Raw genomic sequence first — 15,078 nt, forward strand, 5'->3', positions numbered from 1 at the left:
TCCACAATTCCCACATTCTTCAACCCATTCAAACCATTCCAACTATAACACATTCCATCATTCGGCAAATTCAAACAATCATTCATCCAAGTTAAAAAAATGTCCAGGATTTTCCAGAATTCCTGGTTTTTCAGAGCCCTATTTTCACCCTTTTTTCTAGCGACCATTCCTTCCACATTTTTCAACGCATTTCAACCATTCCACTGTCAAAACATTCCTCTAAATCAGGACAAAAAATGAAGTTGTTTTTTTTAACTGGAAAAATTCCCGGTTTTCCCGAAATTCCAGGAATTCCGTAATACAATTTCTCAATTCAACATTTTACAACTTCAACATTTCTAAAAAAAAATGTGGAAAATGTCAACACCAACCATTTCAACTCATTCAGACCATTCAAGTTTTTTACCATTTTCCAAAAAATTCCCGCTTTTCCTGAAATTCCTAATTTTGGGGGAAATTCCCATTGAAATTAATTGGCCATTCTTCAAACTTCCACAATTCCCACATTCTTTAAACCATTCCACCTATAACACATTCCACCATTCTGGAAATTCAAACCATCATTCATCCAAGTTAAAAAAATTCCAGGATTTTCCGGAATTCCTGGTTTTCCAGAGCCCTATTTCCACCCTTTTTTCTGGCGACTACTCCTTCCACATTTTTCAACGCATTTCAACCATTCCACTGTCAAAACATTCCTCTTAATCAGGACAAAAAGTATTTTTTTTTTAACTGGAAAAATTCCTGGTTTTCCCGAAATTCCAGGAATTCCGTAATACAATTTCTCAACTCATCATGTTACAACTTCAACATTTCTCAACAGATTTGGAAAATTTCAACACCAACCATTTCAACTCATTCAGACCATTCAAGTTTTTTGCCATTTTCAAAAAAATTCCCGCTTTTCCCGAAATTCCCAATTTTTTGGGAAATTCCCATTGAAATGAATTGGCCATTCTTCAAACTTCCACAATTCCCACATTCTTAACCCATTCAAACCATGACACCTATAACACATTCCACCTTTCTGCAAATTCAAACTATTATTCATCCAAGGTCAAACAAATTCCAGGATTTTCCAGAATTCCTGGTTTTCCAGAGCCCTATTTTCACCCTTTTTTCTGTCGACTACTCCTTCCACATTTTTCAACGCATTTCAACTATTCCACTGTCAAAACATTCCTCTTAATCAGGACAAAAAGTGTTGTTTTTTTTACTGGAAAAATTCCTGGTTTTCCCGAAATTCCAGGAATTCTGTAATACAATTTCTCAACTCATCATGTTACAACTTCAACATTTCTCAACCGATTTGGAAAATGTCATCACCAACCATTTCAACTCATTCAGACCATTCAAGTTTTTTTTTTACAATTTAAAAAAAAAAATCCAGATTTTCCCAAAATTCCCAATTTTTTGGGAAATTCCCATTGAAATGAATTGGCCATTCTTCAAACTTCCACAATTCCCACATTCTTCAACCCATTCCACTTCTAACACATTCCACCATTCTGGAAATTTAAACTATTATTCATCCAAGTTAAAAAAAATTCCAGGATTTTTCCAGAATTCCTGGTTTTCCAGAACCCTACTTCCGCCCTTTTTTCTGGCGACTACTACTTCCACATTTTTCAACGCATTTCAACCATTCCACTGTCAAAACATTCCTCTTAATCAGGACAAAAAATGAAGTTGCTTTTTTTTAAACTGGAAAAATTCCCAGTTTTCCCGAAATTCCAGGAATTCCGTAATACAATTTTTCAATTCAACATGTTACAACTTCAACATTTCTCAACAGATTTGGAAAATTTAAACACCAACCATTTCAACTCATTCAGACCATTCAAATTGTTTACCAATTTCAAAAAAATTCCCGCTTTTCCCGAAATTCCCAATTTTTTGGGAAATTCCCATTGAAATGAATTGGCCATTCCTCAAACTTCCACAATTCCCACATTCTTCAACCCATTCAAACCATTCCACCTATAACACAGTCCACCTTTCTGGAAATTCAAAATATTATTCATCCAAGGTCAAACAAATTCCAGGATTTTCCAGAATTCCTGGTTTTCCAGAGCCCTATTTCCACCCTTTTTTCTGGCGACTACTACTTCCACATTTTTCAACGCATTTCAACCATTCCACTGTCAAAACATTCCTCTTAATCAGGACAAAGAAAGAGTTTTTTTTTTTTTTTACTGGAAAAATTCCCGGTTTTCCTGAAATTCCAGGAATTCCGTAATACAATTCCTCAATTCAACATGTTACAACTTCAATATTTCTCAACCGATTTGGAAAATTTCAACACCGACCATTTGAACTCATTCAGACCATTGAAGTTTTTTTTTTACCATTTTCAAAAAAATTCCCGAAATTCCCAATTTTTGGGGAAATTCCCATTGAAATGAATCGGCCATTCTTTATATTTCCACAATTCCCACATTCTTCAACCCATTCAAGTTATTCCACCTATAACACATTCCACCATTCTGGACATTCAGACTACCCCTTTTCTAAGTTACATTTTATTTCCCAGATTTCCCAAAATTCCCTCATACCATTTACTACTTCAACATTTCTTGCCCGATTTAACCAATTCCTACACCAACCAATTCAGTCAATTCAGGACATTCATGCTCCTAATCATTTTCAAAAAATACCGCTTTTCCCCAAATTCACAAATTTCCAGGAAGTTCCCATTGAAATGATAGGGACATTTTCCAAGTTGCACAATTCCCACATTTTTCAGCCTATTCAAACCATTCCAACATTAACACATTCCACTCAACCTGGACATTCAAACTAACACTTTCCCAAGTTCCAAACCAAATTCCCGTTTTCCTGGAAATTCAAACTCTTCAACATTCAAACCATTCCAACATTCAAACTATTCTTACATTCATACTACATTCTGTCAGCATTTCAGTTCAACTTCAGCATTGGAGCATTCACACGCAATTCCTTCAGGAATTTTCTCTTCTAGTTTACTTTGTTTTGCTATAATCGGAATAAACCACAAAAACAACAACAAATTTGTGAACAGTGGACGATGTTCCGTACCGCTATTGTCGAGGTGGCCGATTGGAGATGTGGCCTCAAGGTGGTTGGTGCCTGTCGTGGTGGGAATCCTAGAACCCGTCAAGCTGAAGAAAGAGTCTTGAAGGGTTCTTTTGACTCATAGGACTCCGGAGGCAGCAGACCGGTACCGACAGGCCAAGCGGTGTGTGGCTTCAGCAGTCGCGGAGGCAAATACTCGGACATGGAGGAGTTCAGGGAAGCCATGGAAAACGACTTCCAGACGGCTTCGAAGCGATTCCGGACCACCACCCGCCGCCTCAGGAAGGAGAAGCAGTGCACTATCAACACCGTGTATGGTGAGGATGGTGTTCTGCTTCCTCGACTGCGGATGTTGTGGATCGGTGGAGTGAATACTTCGAAGACCTCCTCAATCCTACCAACACGTCGTTCTATGAGGAGGCAGTGCCTGGGGAATCTGTGGTGGGCTCTCCTATTTCTGGGGCTGATGTTGTCGAGGCAGTTAAAAAGCTTCTCTGTGGCAAGGCCCCGCGGGTGGATGAGATCCGCCCGGAGTTCCTTAAGGCTCTGGATGCTGTGGGGCTGTCTTTGTTGACAAGACTCTGCAACATCGCGTGGACATCAGGGGCGGTACCTCTGGATTGACAGACCGGGGTGGTAGTTCCTCTCTTCAAGAAGGGGAACCGGAGGGTGTGTTCCAACTATCGTGGGATCACACTCCTCAGCCTTCCTGGTAAGGTCTATTCAGGTGTACTGGAGAGGAGGCTACGCCGAATAGTCGAACCTCGGATTCAGGAGGAACAGTGTGGTTTTCGTCCTGGTCGTGGAACTGTGGACCAGCTCTATACTCTCGGCAGGGTCCTTGAGGGTGCATAGGAGTTTGCCCAACCAGTCTACATGTGCTTTGTGGACTTGGAGAAGGAATTTGACCGTGTCCCCAGGGAAGTCCTGTGGGGAGTGCTCAGAGAGTATGGGGTAACGGACTGTCTGATTGTGACGGTCCGCTCCCTGTATGATCAGTGTCAGAGCTTGGTCCGCATTGCCGGCAGTAAGTCGGACACGTTTCCAGTGAGGGTCGGACTCCGCCAAGGCTGCACTTTGTCACCCATTCTGTTCTGAACTTTTATGGACAGAATTTCTAGGCGCAGTCAAGGCGTTGAGAGGATCCGGTTTGGTGGCTGCAGGATTAGGTCTCTGCTTTTTGCAGATGGTGTGGTCCTGATGGCTTCATCTGGCCGGGATCTTCAGCTCTCACTGAATCGGTTCACAGCCGAGTGTGAAGAGACTGGGATGGGAATCAGCACAGATGATGTGGTTCGGGCATTTGGTCAGGATGCCACCCGAATTCCTCCTTAGAGAGGTGTTTAGGGCACGTCCGAACGGTAGGAGGCCACGGGGAAGACCCAGGACACTTTGGGAAGACTATGTCTCCCGGCTGGCCTGGGAACGCCTCGGGATCCCCCGGGAGGAGCTGGAAGACGTGGCTGGGGAGAGGGAAGTCTGGGTTTCCCTGCTTAGGCTGCTGCCATACATATCTATTCCACTATACTAAACTCTACTATACTTACTCCACTAAACTAGCCTCTACTTTATCTACTCCACTCTACTAGACTCTACTATATCTACTCCACTCTACTACATCTACTCCACTATATTAGACTCTACAATATCTACTCCAGTATAGTATTGCAATTATTTTTCAACTTATATTCAATTGAATAGACTGCAAAGACAAGATACTTAATGTTCACACTTGAAAACTTTATTTTTTGCATGTTTCAACATGTTTCAAAAACCTGGCACAAGTGGCAAAAAAGACTGAGAAAGTTGAACACTTATTTGGAACATCCCACAGGTGAACGGGCTAATTGGGAACAGGTGGGTGCCATGATTGGGTATAAAAGCAGCTTCCATGAAATGCTCGGTCATTCACAAACAAGGACGGGGCGAGGGTCACCACTTTGTCAACAAATGCCTGAGCAAATTGTTTAAGAACAACATTTCTCAACCAGCTATTGCAAGGAATTTAGGGATTTCACAATCTGCGCTCCGTAATATCATCAAAAGGTTCAGAGAATCTGGAGAAATCACGGCACTTAAGTGATGACATTACGGACCTTGGACCCCTCAGGCAGTACTGTATCAAAAAGCGACATCAGTGTGTAAAGGATATCACCACATGGCCTCAAGAACACGTCAGAAAACCACTGTCAGTAACTACAGTTGGTCGCTACATTTGTAAGTGCAAGTTAAAACTCTACTATGCAAAGCCAAAGCCATTTATCAACAACACCCAGAAACGCCGCCGGCTTCGCTGGGCCCCAGCTCATCTAAGATGGACTGATGCAAAGTGGAAAAGTGTTCTGTGGTCTGACGAGTCCACATTTCAAATTGTTTTTGGAAAATGTAGCTTCTTTTGAGATGGCTCCAACAGCCCCCATGATGCATTTAGGCACAACTGTGACACATTTTAATATTGGGAAGAGTGTTTGAACAAATCTGGAGCAGCTGATCAGAAGCTTATTTGGGTCATAGAATAACTTTTATTTTAGTTGCTCCAGTTGGACCATCCATCCATCCATCCATTTTCTACCGCTTGTCCCGTCTGGGGTCGCGGGGGGTGCTGGAGCCTATCTCAGCTGCATTCGGGCGGAAGGCGGGGTACACCCTGGACAAGTCGGACCAGTTCTGGCCCAAAGCTGTTGCAGGTCTGGCAAAGTGTCCATACCAGGTGAGCCCCATTGTGCACTTAGGCCACACAAACATTTAGAATTGTCACCTGTAACAACACACCTGATTAGTTGAAAATAATTAAAAACAGCATCGGACAAAATATATTATTGAGACTCAATTTCTCCGGTAAAACCAAACAAACTCGACCATCAGTGCCTCTCCATGTGTCGATCCAAAGAAGATAAGAAAGAAAATGCGACGCTGCACACCGAGCAACTAAAAGGTTTTTCTCCCGTGTGCGTTCTCGTGTGCGAGAGCATGTTCACCTTTTGGGAGAAGCTCTTGCCGCAGTCCAAGCAAACGAAGGGTTTCTCTCCGGTGTGCGTCCTCATGTGCCGATTCAAAGAGGAGGTCTGCGCGAACGCGCCGCCGCACACCGTGCAACAGAAAGGTTTCTCCCCCGTGTGCGTCCTGGCGTGAGACAGCATGTGCGCCCGTTGCGTGAAGCGCTTGCCGCAGACCGAGCAACAGAAAGGTTTCTCCCCTGTGTGCGTCCTGGCGTGAGACAGCATGTGCGCCCTTTGCGTGAAGCGCTTGCCGCAGACCGGGCAACTGAAAGGTTTCTCTCCCGTGTGCGTCCTCGCGTGCGCCAGCATGGTTAGCTTCTGAGAGAATTGTGTACCACAAACGGAACAACTGAACATTTTTCCTCTGGCGTGCGTTCTCAAGTGAGAGTCCGTGTTTGCGTCGAGGTGCGGCGTTGCGGCGTCGCTATCTGATAGTGGAGCTAAGAGCGAGTCTGATTGTGATCCTCCACAGTGGTGTCCATCAGCTTCTGTTGTCATGTGTTGTGTTGGAGGCTCAGCCCCTCCCATCTCCTCATTTTCACATTTGACCTCATCATCTTCACTCTTCACAGGGACACCAGTCACTGGGGACTTTTCCGGTCCTTCAAGATGCTCTCCCTCCTGACTGATGCTGTGTTCTTCCTCCTCCTCTTTAATGTAGGGGGGCTGAGACACCTTCTCTTCCTCTTTAATAAGAGGAGACAGTGGCTCCTCCTTTTCTTCTTTAAAGCAGGGGGGCTGTTGCTCCTCTTTTTCCTCTTTAATGCGGGGGGACGGAAGATGTTCTGCACGGACACAAGAAGACAAACACAAAAAAAGTAAGTACAGGCGGAGGCAGCATCATGCTATCTTTTATTTTGATGGTAAGATAGAAACAAATACAGGAAAATAAAGGTGTTACATGTGGTGATATCATTTACACACTGATGTCGCTTTTTGATGCAGTACCGCCTGAGGGATTGAAGGCCACGGGCATTCAATGTTGGTTTTCGGCCTTGCCACTTACGTGCAGTGATTTCTCCAGAGCCTTTTGATGATATTACAAACCATAGATGGTGAAAACCCAACTTCCCGCATGATGATGCAAGTTCGAGGTGTATACATTTACATGTTTCATATTAGGAAAAATATTTTTCAGATAGCAGGTGTCAAACTCATGTCAGAGGGCCGCTTGTACGAATATCTCGTTAAACAATTGTATCTCATTTTCAAGTATTTTTTGCTAACCAAAAATATATTGATTAGAATATTTTGTACAGGATTTATTCACGTTATGCGGTGAAAGAAGAAATGCGTTTAGCTGGGAAGTGTTTTTATTGAGGCACATCATTATGAGGGCCACATGAAATGAAGTGGCGGGCCAGATGTGGCCCCGTGGCCTTGAGTTTGACACCTGTGTTGTGTACTGTGTTGTACTGTAGGGACAACATGGATCCTTTTCTACAAAAACTGTAAAATGTAAAAAAAAAAATTATACAATTTATAAAATGCAGTATTCTTGTTTGGCCCCTCCTCTCCACAAAGGTGTGCAATTCTCACTAGCACATAAAAAAAGCTGCTAGTTTAGCTACTTGACTAAACTATAGACAGTACCGTCTGAGGGATCGAAGATCACGGGCAATTTTTATACACTGAATTTTAAAACACTTATTTTTTTTACACTGAATTTTTAAGACAGATTTTTCATACACTGAATTATTTTTACATTGAATTTTTATCAACTGACATTTTTTTACACTAAATGTTTCTACACTGAATTTTTTTAGACAGACTTTTTAAACACTAAATTATTTTTACACTGAATTTTAATGCACTTCATTTTTTTACACTTCATTTTTCTACTCTGAATGTTACTACACTGAATTATTTTAAACATAATTTTTAAACACTGAGTTATTTTTACACTGAATTTTTTTTACACTGAATTTGTATCCACTGACATTTTTTTACACTGAATTTGTATGCACTGAATTTTTTTTTACAACAAAAATTTTTGCACTGAAATTTTTATATACTGAATTTTTATCCACTGAATTTTTTGTAAATTGAAATTTTTATATACATTTTTTATTTCAGTTGCTTTGGAACATGAACACACTTACAGCATAGTACATCACACAATTTCATATCAGTTCTCTTTACATCATGTCCGAAAAGGAGTAGGAAGAAGCAAAGCGTATTTAATCCTACCCCTTTCCCACTTCAGAGCGTTTACAAATATATACATTCATTTACTGACCCTTTTATAGTAAAATGACATCCGTGAATGAGTAATACAACAGTTTTGTAATAGATCATTAAGTCAGTCATTATTAATATACTGAGATGAAGAATATCTTATTTTCAATAAGGTTGAAAGACTATAAAAATGGGAGCCATTACCTCCCTGCTTGGCACTCAGCCTTAAGGGTTGGAATTGGGGGTTAAATCACCAAAAATGATTCCCGGGCGCAGCCACCGCTGCTGCCCACTGCTCCCCTCACCTCCCAGGGGGTGATCAAGGGTGATGGGTCAAATGCAGAGAATAATTTCGCCACACCTAGTGACCTACTTTAACTTTTAAATGTTTACTTACACTTATTGATGCACGTAGGTCACAATCGGGAAGTGAAATTAGCCACGAAACTATTCATTATATTGATTACCATGTAAAAATATATTTGGTGAATGTGTGAGTCTTGTGTAAACATGTTGATACACTTTGTTACAAACTGAGAGGAACATAAATAGTGCGTCTCCTTTTCATGAACAATATAAAAACAAAGTATTGCGTCATCCTCACAAGACAATTCACCTTCTTATTAACAATACATTAAAGAATAGTGTTATTAGTCAAATATAAAGTTAGTAAAGATGTGAGAGTAAGAAGTAAACAAACCTGTTATGTGTAACACAACTTGATGTTTCTTGAAAACAGCGTCCAGTAGTTGATAGTTCTCCTCTTTTGTTCTATGAAGTTCCTCTTCGCACTCCGCTATCGTTCTTTCGCACATTTTCACACAATCACAACACCTCACACTCACATTTGAGCTCTACTTAGCGATGTGTTGATAACGTCCGCGTCTCTTTGTTAGCAGCTAACACGCTAAGCTAACTAGCAAGCTAAGCTAACTAGCAAGCTAAATTAGCGAAGCCAAGGACGCAACAAAGTGCAACCACGCTAATGTGTCCGTAAAGAAACAATTATTAATCGATGTTTGCTCTACTACACGACATACCTGTATATGTTTACATGTACGTACTACTTGAGAACACGAAACACGAAGAACTACCCGAGACTCGATCGTTCCGCGCATGCGCCTGGTTACGTCAGTTTTCTTCTACGGCATTTTTTACGACAGAGCTTTTGCAACGTCACGACCTGTGGCATTTTTTTTTTTAGACGGTGCAGAGAACAATCATGTGAAAATAAACGAGTGAATTAAATAAATTGTTTTATTCTTAAAACATAAAACAACACCTAAAATATGATTAATTTATTAATCCGCCACAATTTCAATCACTTTCACTATGAAGTACAGTGAAAAAAACAAATGTTTTACCTAACCATCGAAACATGTCAAGACACCTTCTCAAACCAATCCTAGTTCCGGTTTCAAAATAAAAGCGCTACGCTACACATCCGATTTAACTACATTAAAAAATAAAAATGTCTTACATTGCGATCGTGCTTTGTCAAAGATGTTTTGTATTGTTGTTCTGTGATACTTGCCCCTAAATAAATGCTAGTACATCAGTTGAGGAATATTAGGGATTGGCAGGCTGAAATACTGTGTTATTATTTTATAACGTGTTCTGGTTGAGGTTTCATGTACGTAATGTTTATCAGGCTGAATATCACGCATTGTTGATCAACACAGATGGTTAAGACATTGTCATGCAGTCAAATAAACATGATTAACGTGTACAACATGAAATGTACAAGAATATCAGAAGCATTTATTCAGTAACATTCATAATAACATGTAATACATACATGATGTAAGTGTATATGTCATGTAGTAACATTCATAATAACATGTAATATATACATGATGTAAGTATATATGTAATGTAGTAACATTCATAATAACATGTAATATATACATGATGTAAGTATATACGTAATGTAGTAACATTCATTATAACATGTAATATATACATGATGTAAGTATATACGTAATGTAGTAACATTCATAATAACATGTAATATATACATGATGTAAGTATATACGTCATGTAGTAACATTCATAATAACATGTAATATATACATGATGTAAGTATATACGTAATGTAGTAACATTCATAATAACATGTAATATATACATGATGTAAGTATATACGTCATGTAGTAACATTCATAATAACATGTAATATATACATGATGTAAGTATATATGTCATGTAGTAACATTCATAATAACATGTAATATTTACATGATGTAAGTATATATGTCATGTAGTAACATTCATAATAACATGTAATATATACATGATGTAAGTATATATGTCATGTAGTAACATTCATAATAACATGTAATATATACATTATGTAAGTATATATGTCATGTAGTAACATTCATAATAACATGTAATATATACATGATGTAAGTATATATGTCATGTAGTAACATTCATAATAACATGTCATATATACATGATGTAAGTATATATGTCATGTAGTAACATTCATAATAACATGTAATATATACATGATGTAAGTATATATGTCATGTAGTAACATTCATTATAACATGTAATATATACATGATGTAAGTATATATGTCATGTAGTAACATTCATAATAACATGTAATATTTACATGATGTAAGTATATATGTCATGTAGTAAAATTCATAATAACATGTAATATATACATGATGTAAGTATATATGTCATGTAGTAACATTCATAATAACATGTAATATATACATGATGTAAGTATATATGTCATGTAGTAACATTCATAATAACATATAATATATACATGATGTAAGTATATACGTCATGTAATAACATTCATAATAACATGTAATATATACATGATGTAAGTATATACATCATGTAGTAACATTCATAATCACATGTAATATTTACATGATGTAAGTATATACGTCATGTAGTAACATTCATCATAACATGTAATATATACATGATGTAAGTATATACGTCATGTAGTAACATTCATAATAACATGTAATATTTACATGATGTAAGTATATACGTAATGTAGTAACATTCATTATAACATGTAATATATACATGATGTAAGTATATACGTAATGTAGTAACATTCATAATAACATGTAATATATACATGATGTAAGTATATACGTCATGTAGTAACATTCATAATAACATGTAATATATACATGATGTAAGTATATATGTAATGTAGTAACATTCATAATAACATGTAAAATATACATGATGTAAGTATATATGTAATGTAGTAACATTCATAATAACATGTAATATATACATGATGTAAGTATATATGTCATGTAGTAACATTCATAATAACATGTAATATTTACATGATGTAAGTATATATGTCATGTAGTAACATTCATGATAACATGTAATATATACATGATGTAAGTATATATGTCATGTAGTAACATTCATAATAACATGTAATATATACATGATGTAAGTATATATGTAATGTAGTAACATTCATAATAACATGTAATATATACATGATGTAAGTATATATGTCATGTAGTAACATTCATAATAACATGTCATATATACATGATGTAAGTATATATGTCATGTAGTAACATTCATAATAACATGTCATATATACATGATGTAAGTATATATGTCATGTAGTAACATTCATAATAACATGTAATATATACATGATGTAAGTATATATGTCATGTAGTAACATTCATTATAACATGTAATATATACATGATGTAAGTATATATGTCATGTAGTAACATTCATAATAACATGTAATATTTACATGATGTAAGTATATATGTCATGTAGTAAAATTCATAATAACATGTAATATATACATGATGTAAGTATATATGTCATGTAGTAACATTCATAATAACATGTAATATATACATGATGTAAGTATATATGTCATGTAGTAACATTCATAATAACATGTAATATATACATGATGTAAGTATATATGTCATGTAGTAACATTCATAATAACATGTAATATTTACATGATGTAAGTATATATGTAATGTAGTAAAATTCATAATAACATGTAATATTTACATATTTTGACCAATTTAATAAAACGCGGCGCATTAATTTAAAAAACGCATCAACATAATAAAACATCACTTACTGTACAATGTCTGCCTTCATTAGGATGCCGACTGCTAGGATGTTCATATATTCTCATTTAGATGAAGAATGACTCATAATCCTCACAAAGAAATATGTTGTGTCGTCCTCGCCAGTTTCAGGTCTTGAATGGATGTCAAAGTGTCCCAACTTGTAGGATTATATCCTCAGCCATCTTCTTTCCAGGTGAGAGGCATGATTTATGATCTAGAATAAACTTACAGGGAGCAAGGAAGCAGCAGACCACTCGAGGATGTAAACATGGGCACACAGGAAGTGATCATGTCACTGCTATAAATAGTCTGTCTACGTTAGCGCATATAATAACAATATCACTAATCCTTGTTTGTATTCAAGTCACCAAATGTAAATGGAGTATTGTTGTTTTATGGTTGATTATTTATCGGATTTTAAGGGCGAAGTAGTGGATCTCCCATTGGCTCCGCTGCCTCCGTCATCATGTCTTTCATAATGATTGTGAACGATGGGCAAAATTAAAAAAAAAAAAAGTGCAGTTCCCCTTTAAATACTGTTCAAACTGTGTGTGATGCTACCATGGCCACAAAATATTAAACATTCTTGTGAAATAAAAATACAAATCTGAGGTGGTAAAAAAAAGACATGAGAACCACTGTACTAGATGAACTCCATATATATATATATATATATATATATATATATATATATATATATATATATATATATATATATATATATATATATATATATATTTTTTGTATATAGTGGTGGTCATGTAGCTTTAGCCCAGGGGTGGGCAATTAATTTTTACCGGGGGCCGCATAAGCAACCCGAGCACTGCTGGAGGGCCACAACGACAATATTTCAATTAAATTTTGCTCAATATTATTTTTGATATACCGTAAGATAAATAATAATAATAATTAATAATAATAATAATAATACTTTAATTTAACCTATCTTAACTTTATACAAAAGCAGATGGTTTTATTTTTAACACTGTCTTACACAACACTTCCTGATGTCTAATACAACGCAAAAATGTCAATTTCTGCACAGGGTTAATTTCTGTCACTTTATCCTGCATTATCCAACATTTTTCCCCGTCAGATTTGGACAAACATCTGTTGTTAAAAATCGTTTTTAATCATATTTATTTTATGTAGTTTTTTATATTGGTTTTATATGTAATTATTTTTTGTTTTTATTCAGTCATTGGTGGAGCTAAGGATAATATTTGAATATTGTTTTTAATATTGTTGTGCAGCACTTTGGAAACATTTTGTTGTTTAAATGTGCTATATAAATAAAGTGGATTGGATTGTCACACCTGCCAGCTTGTCCCATTTCAGTCCTAACATGTCCAAACACGCATTTACCTTTGTGAACAAGTCATTACCTGTGGTTGTCTCTTTAATTGACTGCATGGCTGCCAGCTACTCCGTGATTTGAAAGTCTGCAGTTATCCCACGTAAGAAGATGAGCAGCTGGGCGGTGTCACGTACATTGCAGCTCTCATCCAAAGCCAGCGAAAAACACTCAAAGTCTCCGGCCATATCAGCGCAACAGAGTCCAATAAGCACTCCTTAATAAACTCTCCGTCAGAAAATGCCTTACTTTTTCTGGCGCTTTTGTGAGAAATGACGAAACTTGTCCTGACGGCTGCATCTCTGGGAGTGTGAAATTTGGCAAAAAGTCTTTGTTGGGTTTGCAGTTTTACCATCAACGCATCAGCCTCCCTTGCGCGCTCTTCATCAGACAGATTCCGGTATTTTTCCTCGTGCTTCGTCGTGTAGTGGCGATTCAAATGATATTCTTTAAACACAGCAACCTGTGTACCACAAATTAAACACACGGCTTTACCTTTAATTTCTGTAAAGAAATACTTGCCAGTCCATGTCTTGTTGGAAACACGGCATTCGTCATCAACTTTTCTCTTTTTAGCGTCTCATCACTTGTCGCTGTGCACCTTCACTCACAGGTTACACCCGGACATACGCCCATAAATAACACTTTTCAAAATAAAAGCAGCACAGCTGTATTGCACGCACGACATAGATGTTTTTTAAACTTTATTTTGTAATTTGTGATTGCCGCTGTTCACGTTCACTCACACACGCGCATACGTCCATACGGAAGTAATACAAATAACGCTTTTCAAAACAAAAGCAGCACCGTTGTATTGCACACTCGACATAGATACTTTTTTAAATGTATTTTGTAATTTATGATTGGCCTCCCGCGGGCCGGACAGGGACGCACAAAGGGCCGGATGTGGCCCGCGGGCCGCAGAATGCCCAGGTCTGCTCTAGCCTGTAGTCTAGCATGTAGCCTGGCTGTGGTTAGCGGGGGTCTCGTCGTAGCAGAAAGTTGAAGTCCGTCAGACTATAATTGATCTCATGGTGAGCTTTTCCGATGTCCAGAAGTGCATCTCTGTTATAACTCCCTGTTGCGTGCAATAACTTTGCATTTAGGATGAAAATTAGTACTATAATAAATAAAAAACGTAGTTGTTGTCGGGAGGACGACGCAAAGACGTCAGCCAAGGGGGGCACCATGTTTCATTATAAAATTTAAAATGAACTCAACGGGTGAAAATCTTTAAAATGAAGACATTTGAAAATAACACATTTCGAGACCTCAGTGTCAGCCAATCCGGGTCACGGCACTAAACTCTGTCACAGCCCCAATTGAAATAATATACATTTTTTTGTTAAAACATGTCAGAGAATCAGACCATTAG

The 15,078-nt window shown here is 37.5% G+C and overlaps 1 protein-coding gene across 1 annotated transcript in view; it reads right to left on the reverse strand.

The window, feature by feature from the left end:
- The window catches only part of LOC133665382 (zinc finger protein 436-like), a 28,136-nt gene extending 18,770 nt beyond the window's left edge, over positions 1–9,366 (reverse strand). Inside the window, exons 1-2 of the mRNA XM_062070668.1 lie at positions 8,932–9,366; positions 5,919–6,838 (exon numbers count right to left, since the gene is read on the reverse strand). Of these exons, the coding sequence (XP_061926652.1) occupies positions 5,919–6,838; positions 8,932–9,046 (1,035 nt within the window). The 5' untranslated portion in view covers positions 9,047–9,366. The remainder of the gene's footprint in view (positions 1–5,918; positions 6,839–8,931) is intronic.
- Positions 9,367–15,078: the final 5,712 nt, after the last annotated feature.

The sequence above is a fragment of the Entelurus aequoreus genome, linkage group LG14 (assembly GCF_033978785.1).
Source record: "Entelurus aequoreus isolate RoL-2023_Sb linkage group LG14, RoL_Eaeq_v1.1, whole genome shotgun sequence".
In the NCBI taxonomy this organism is placed as follows: domain Eukaryota; kingdom Metazoa; phylum Chordata; class Actinopteri; order Syngnathiformes; family Syngnathidae; genus Entelurus; species Entelurus aequoreus.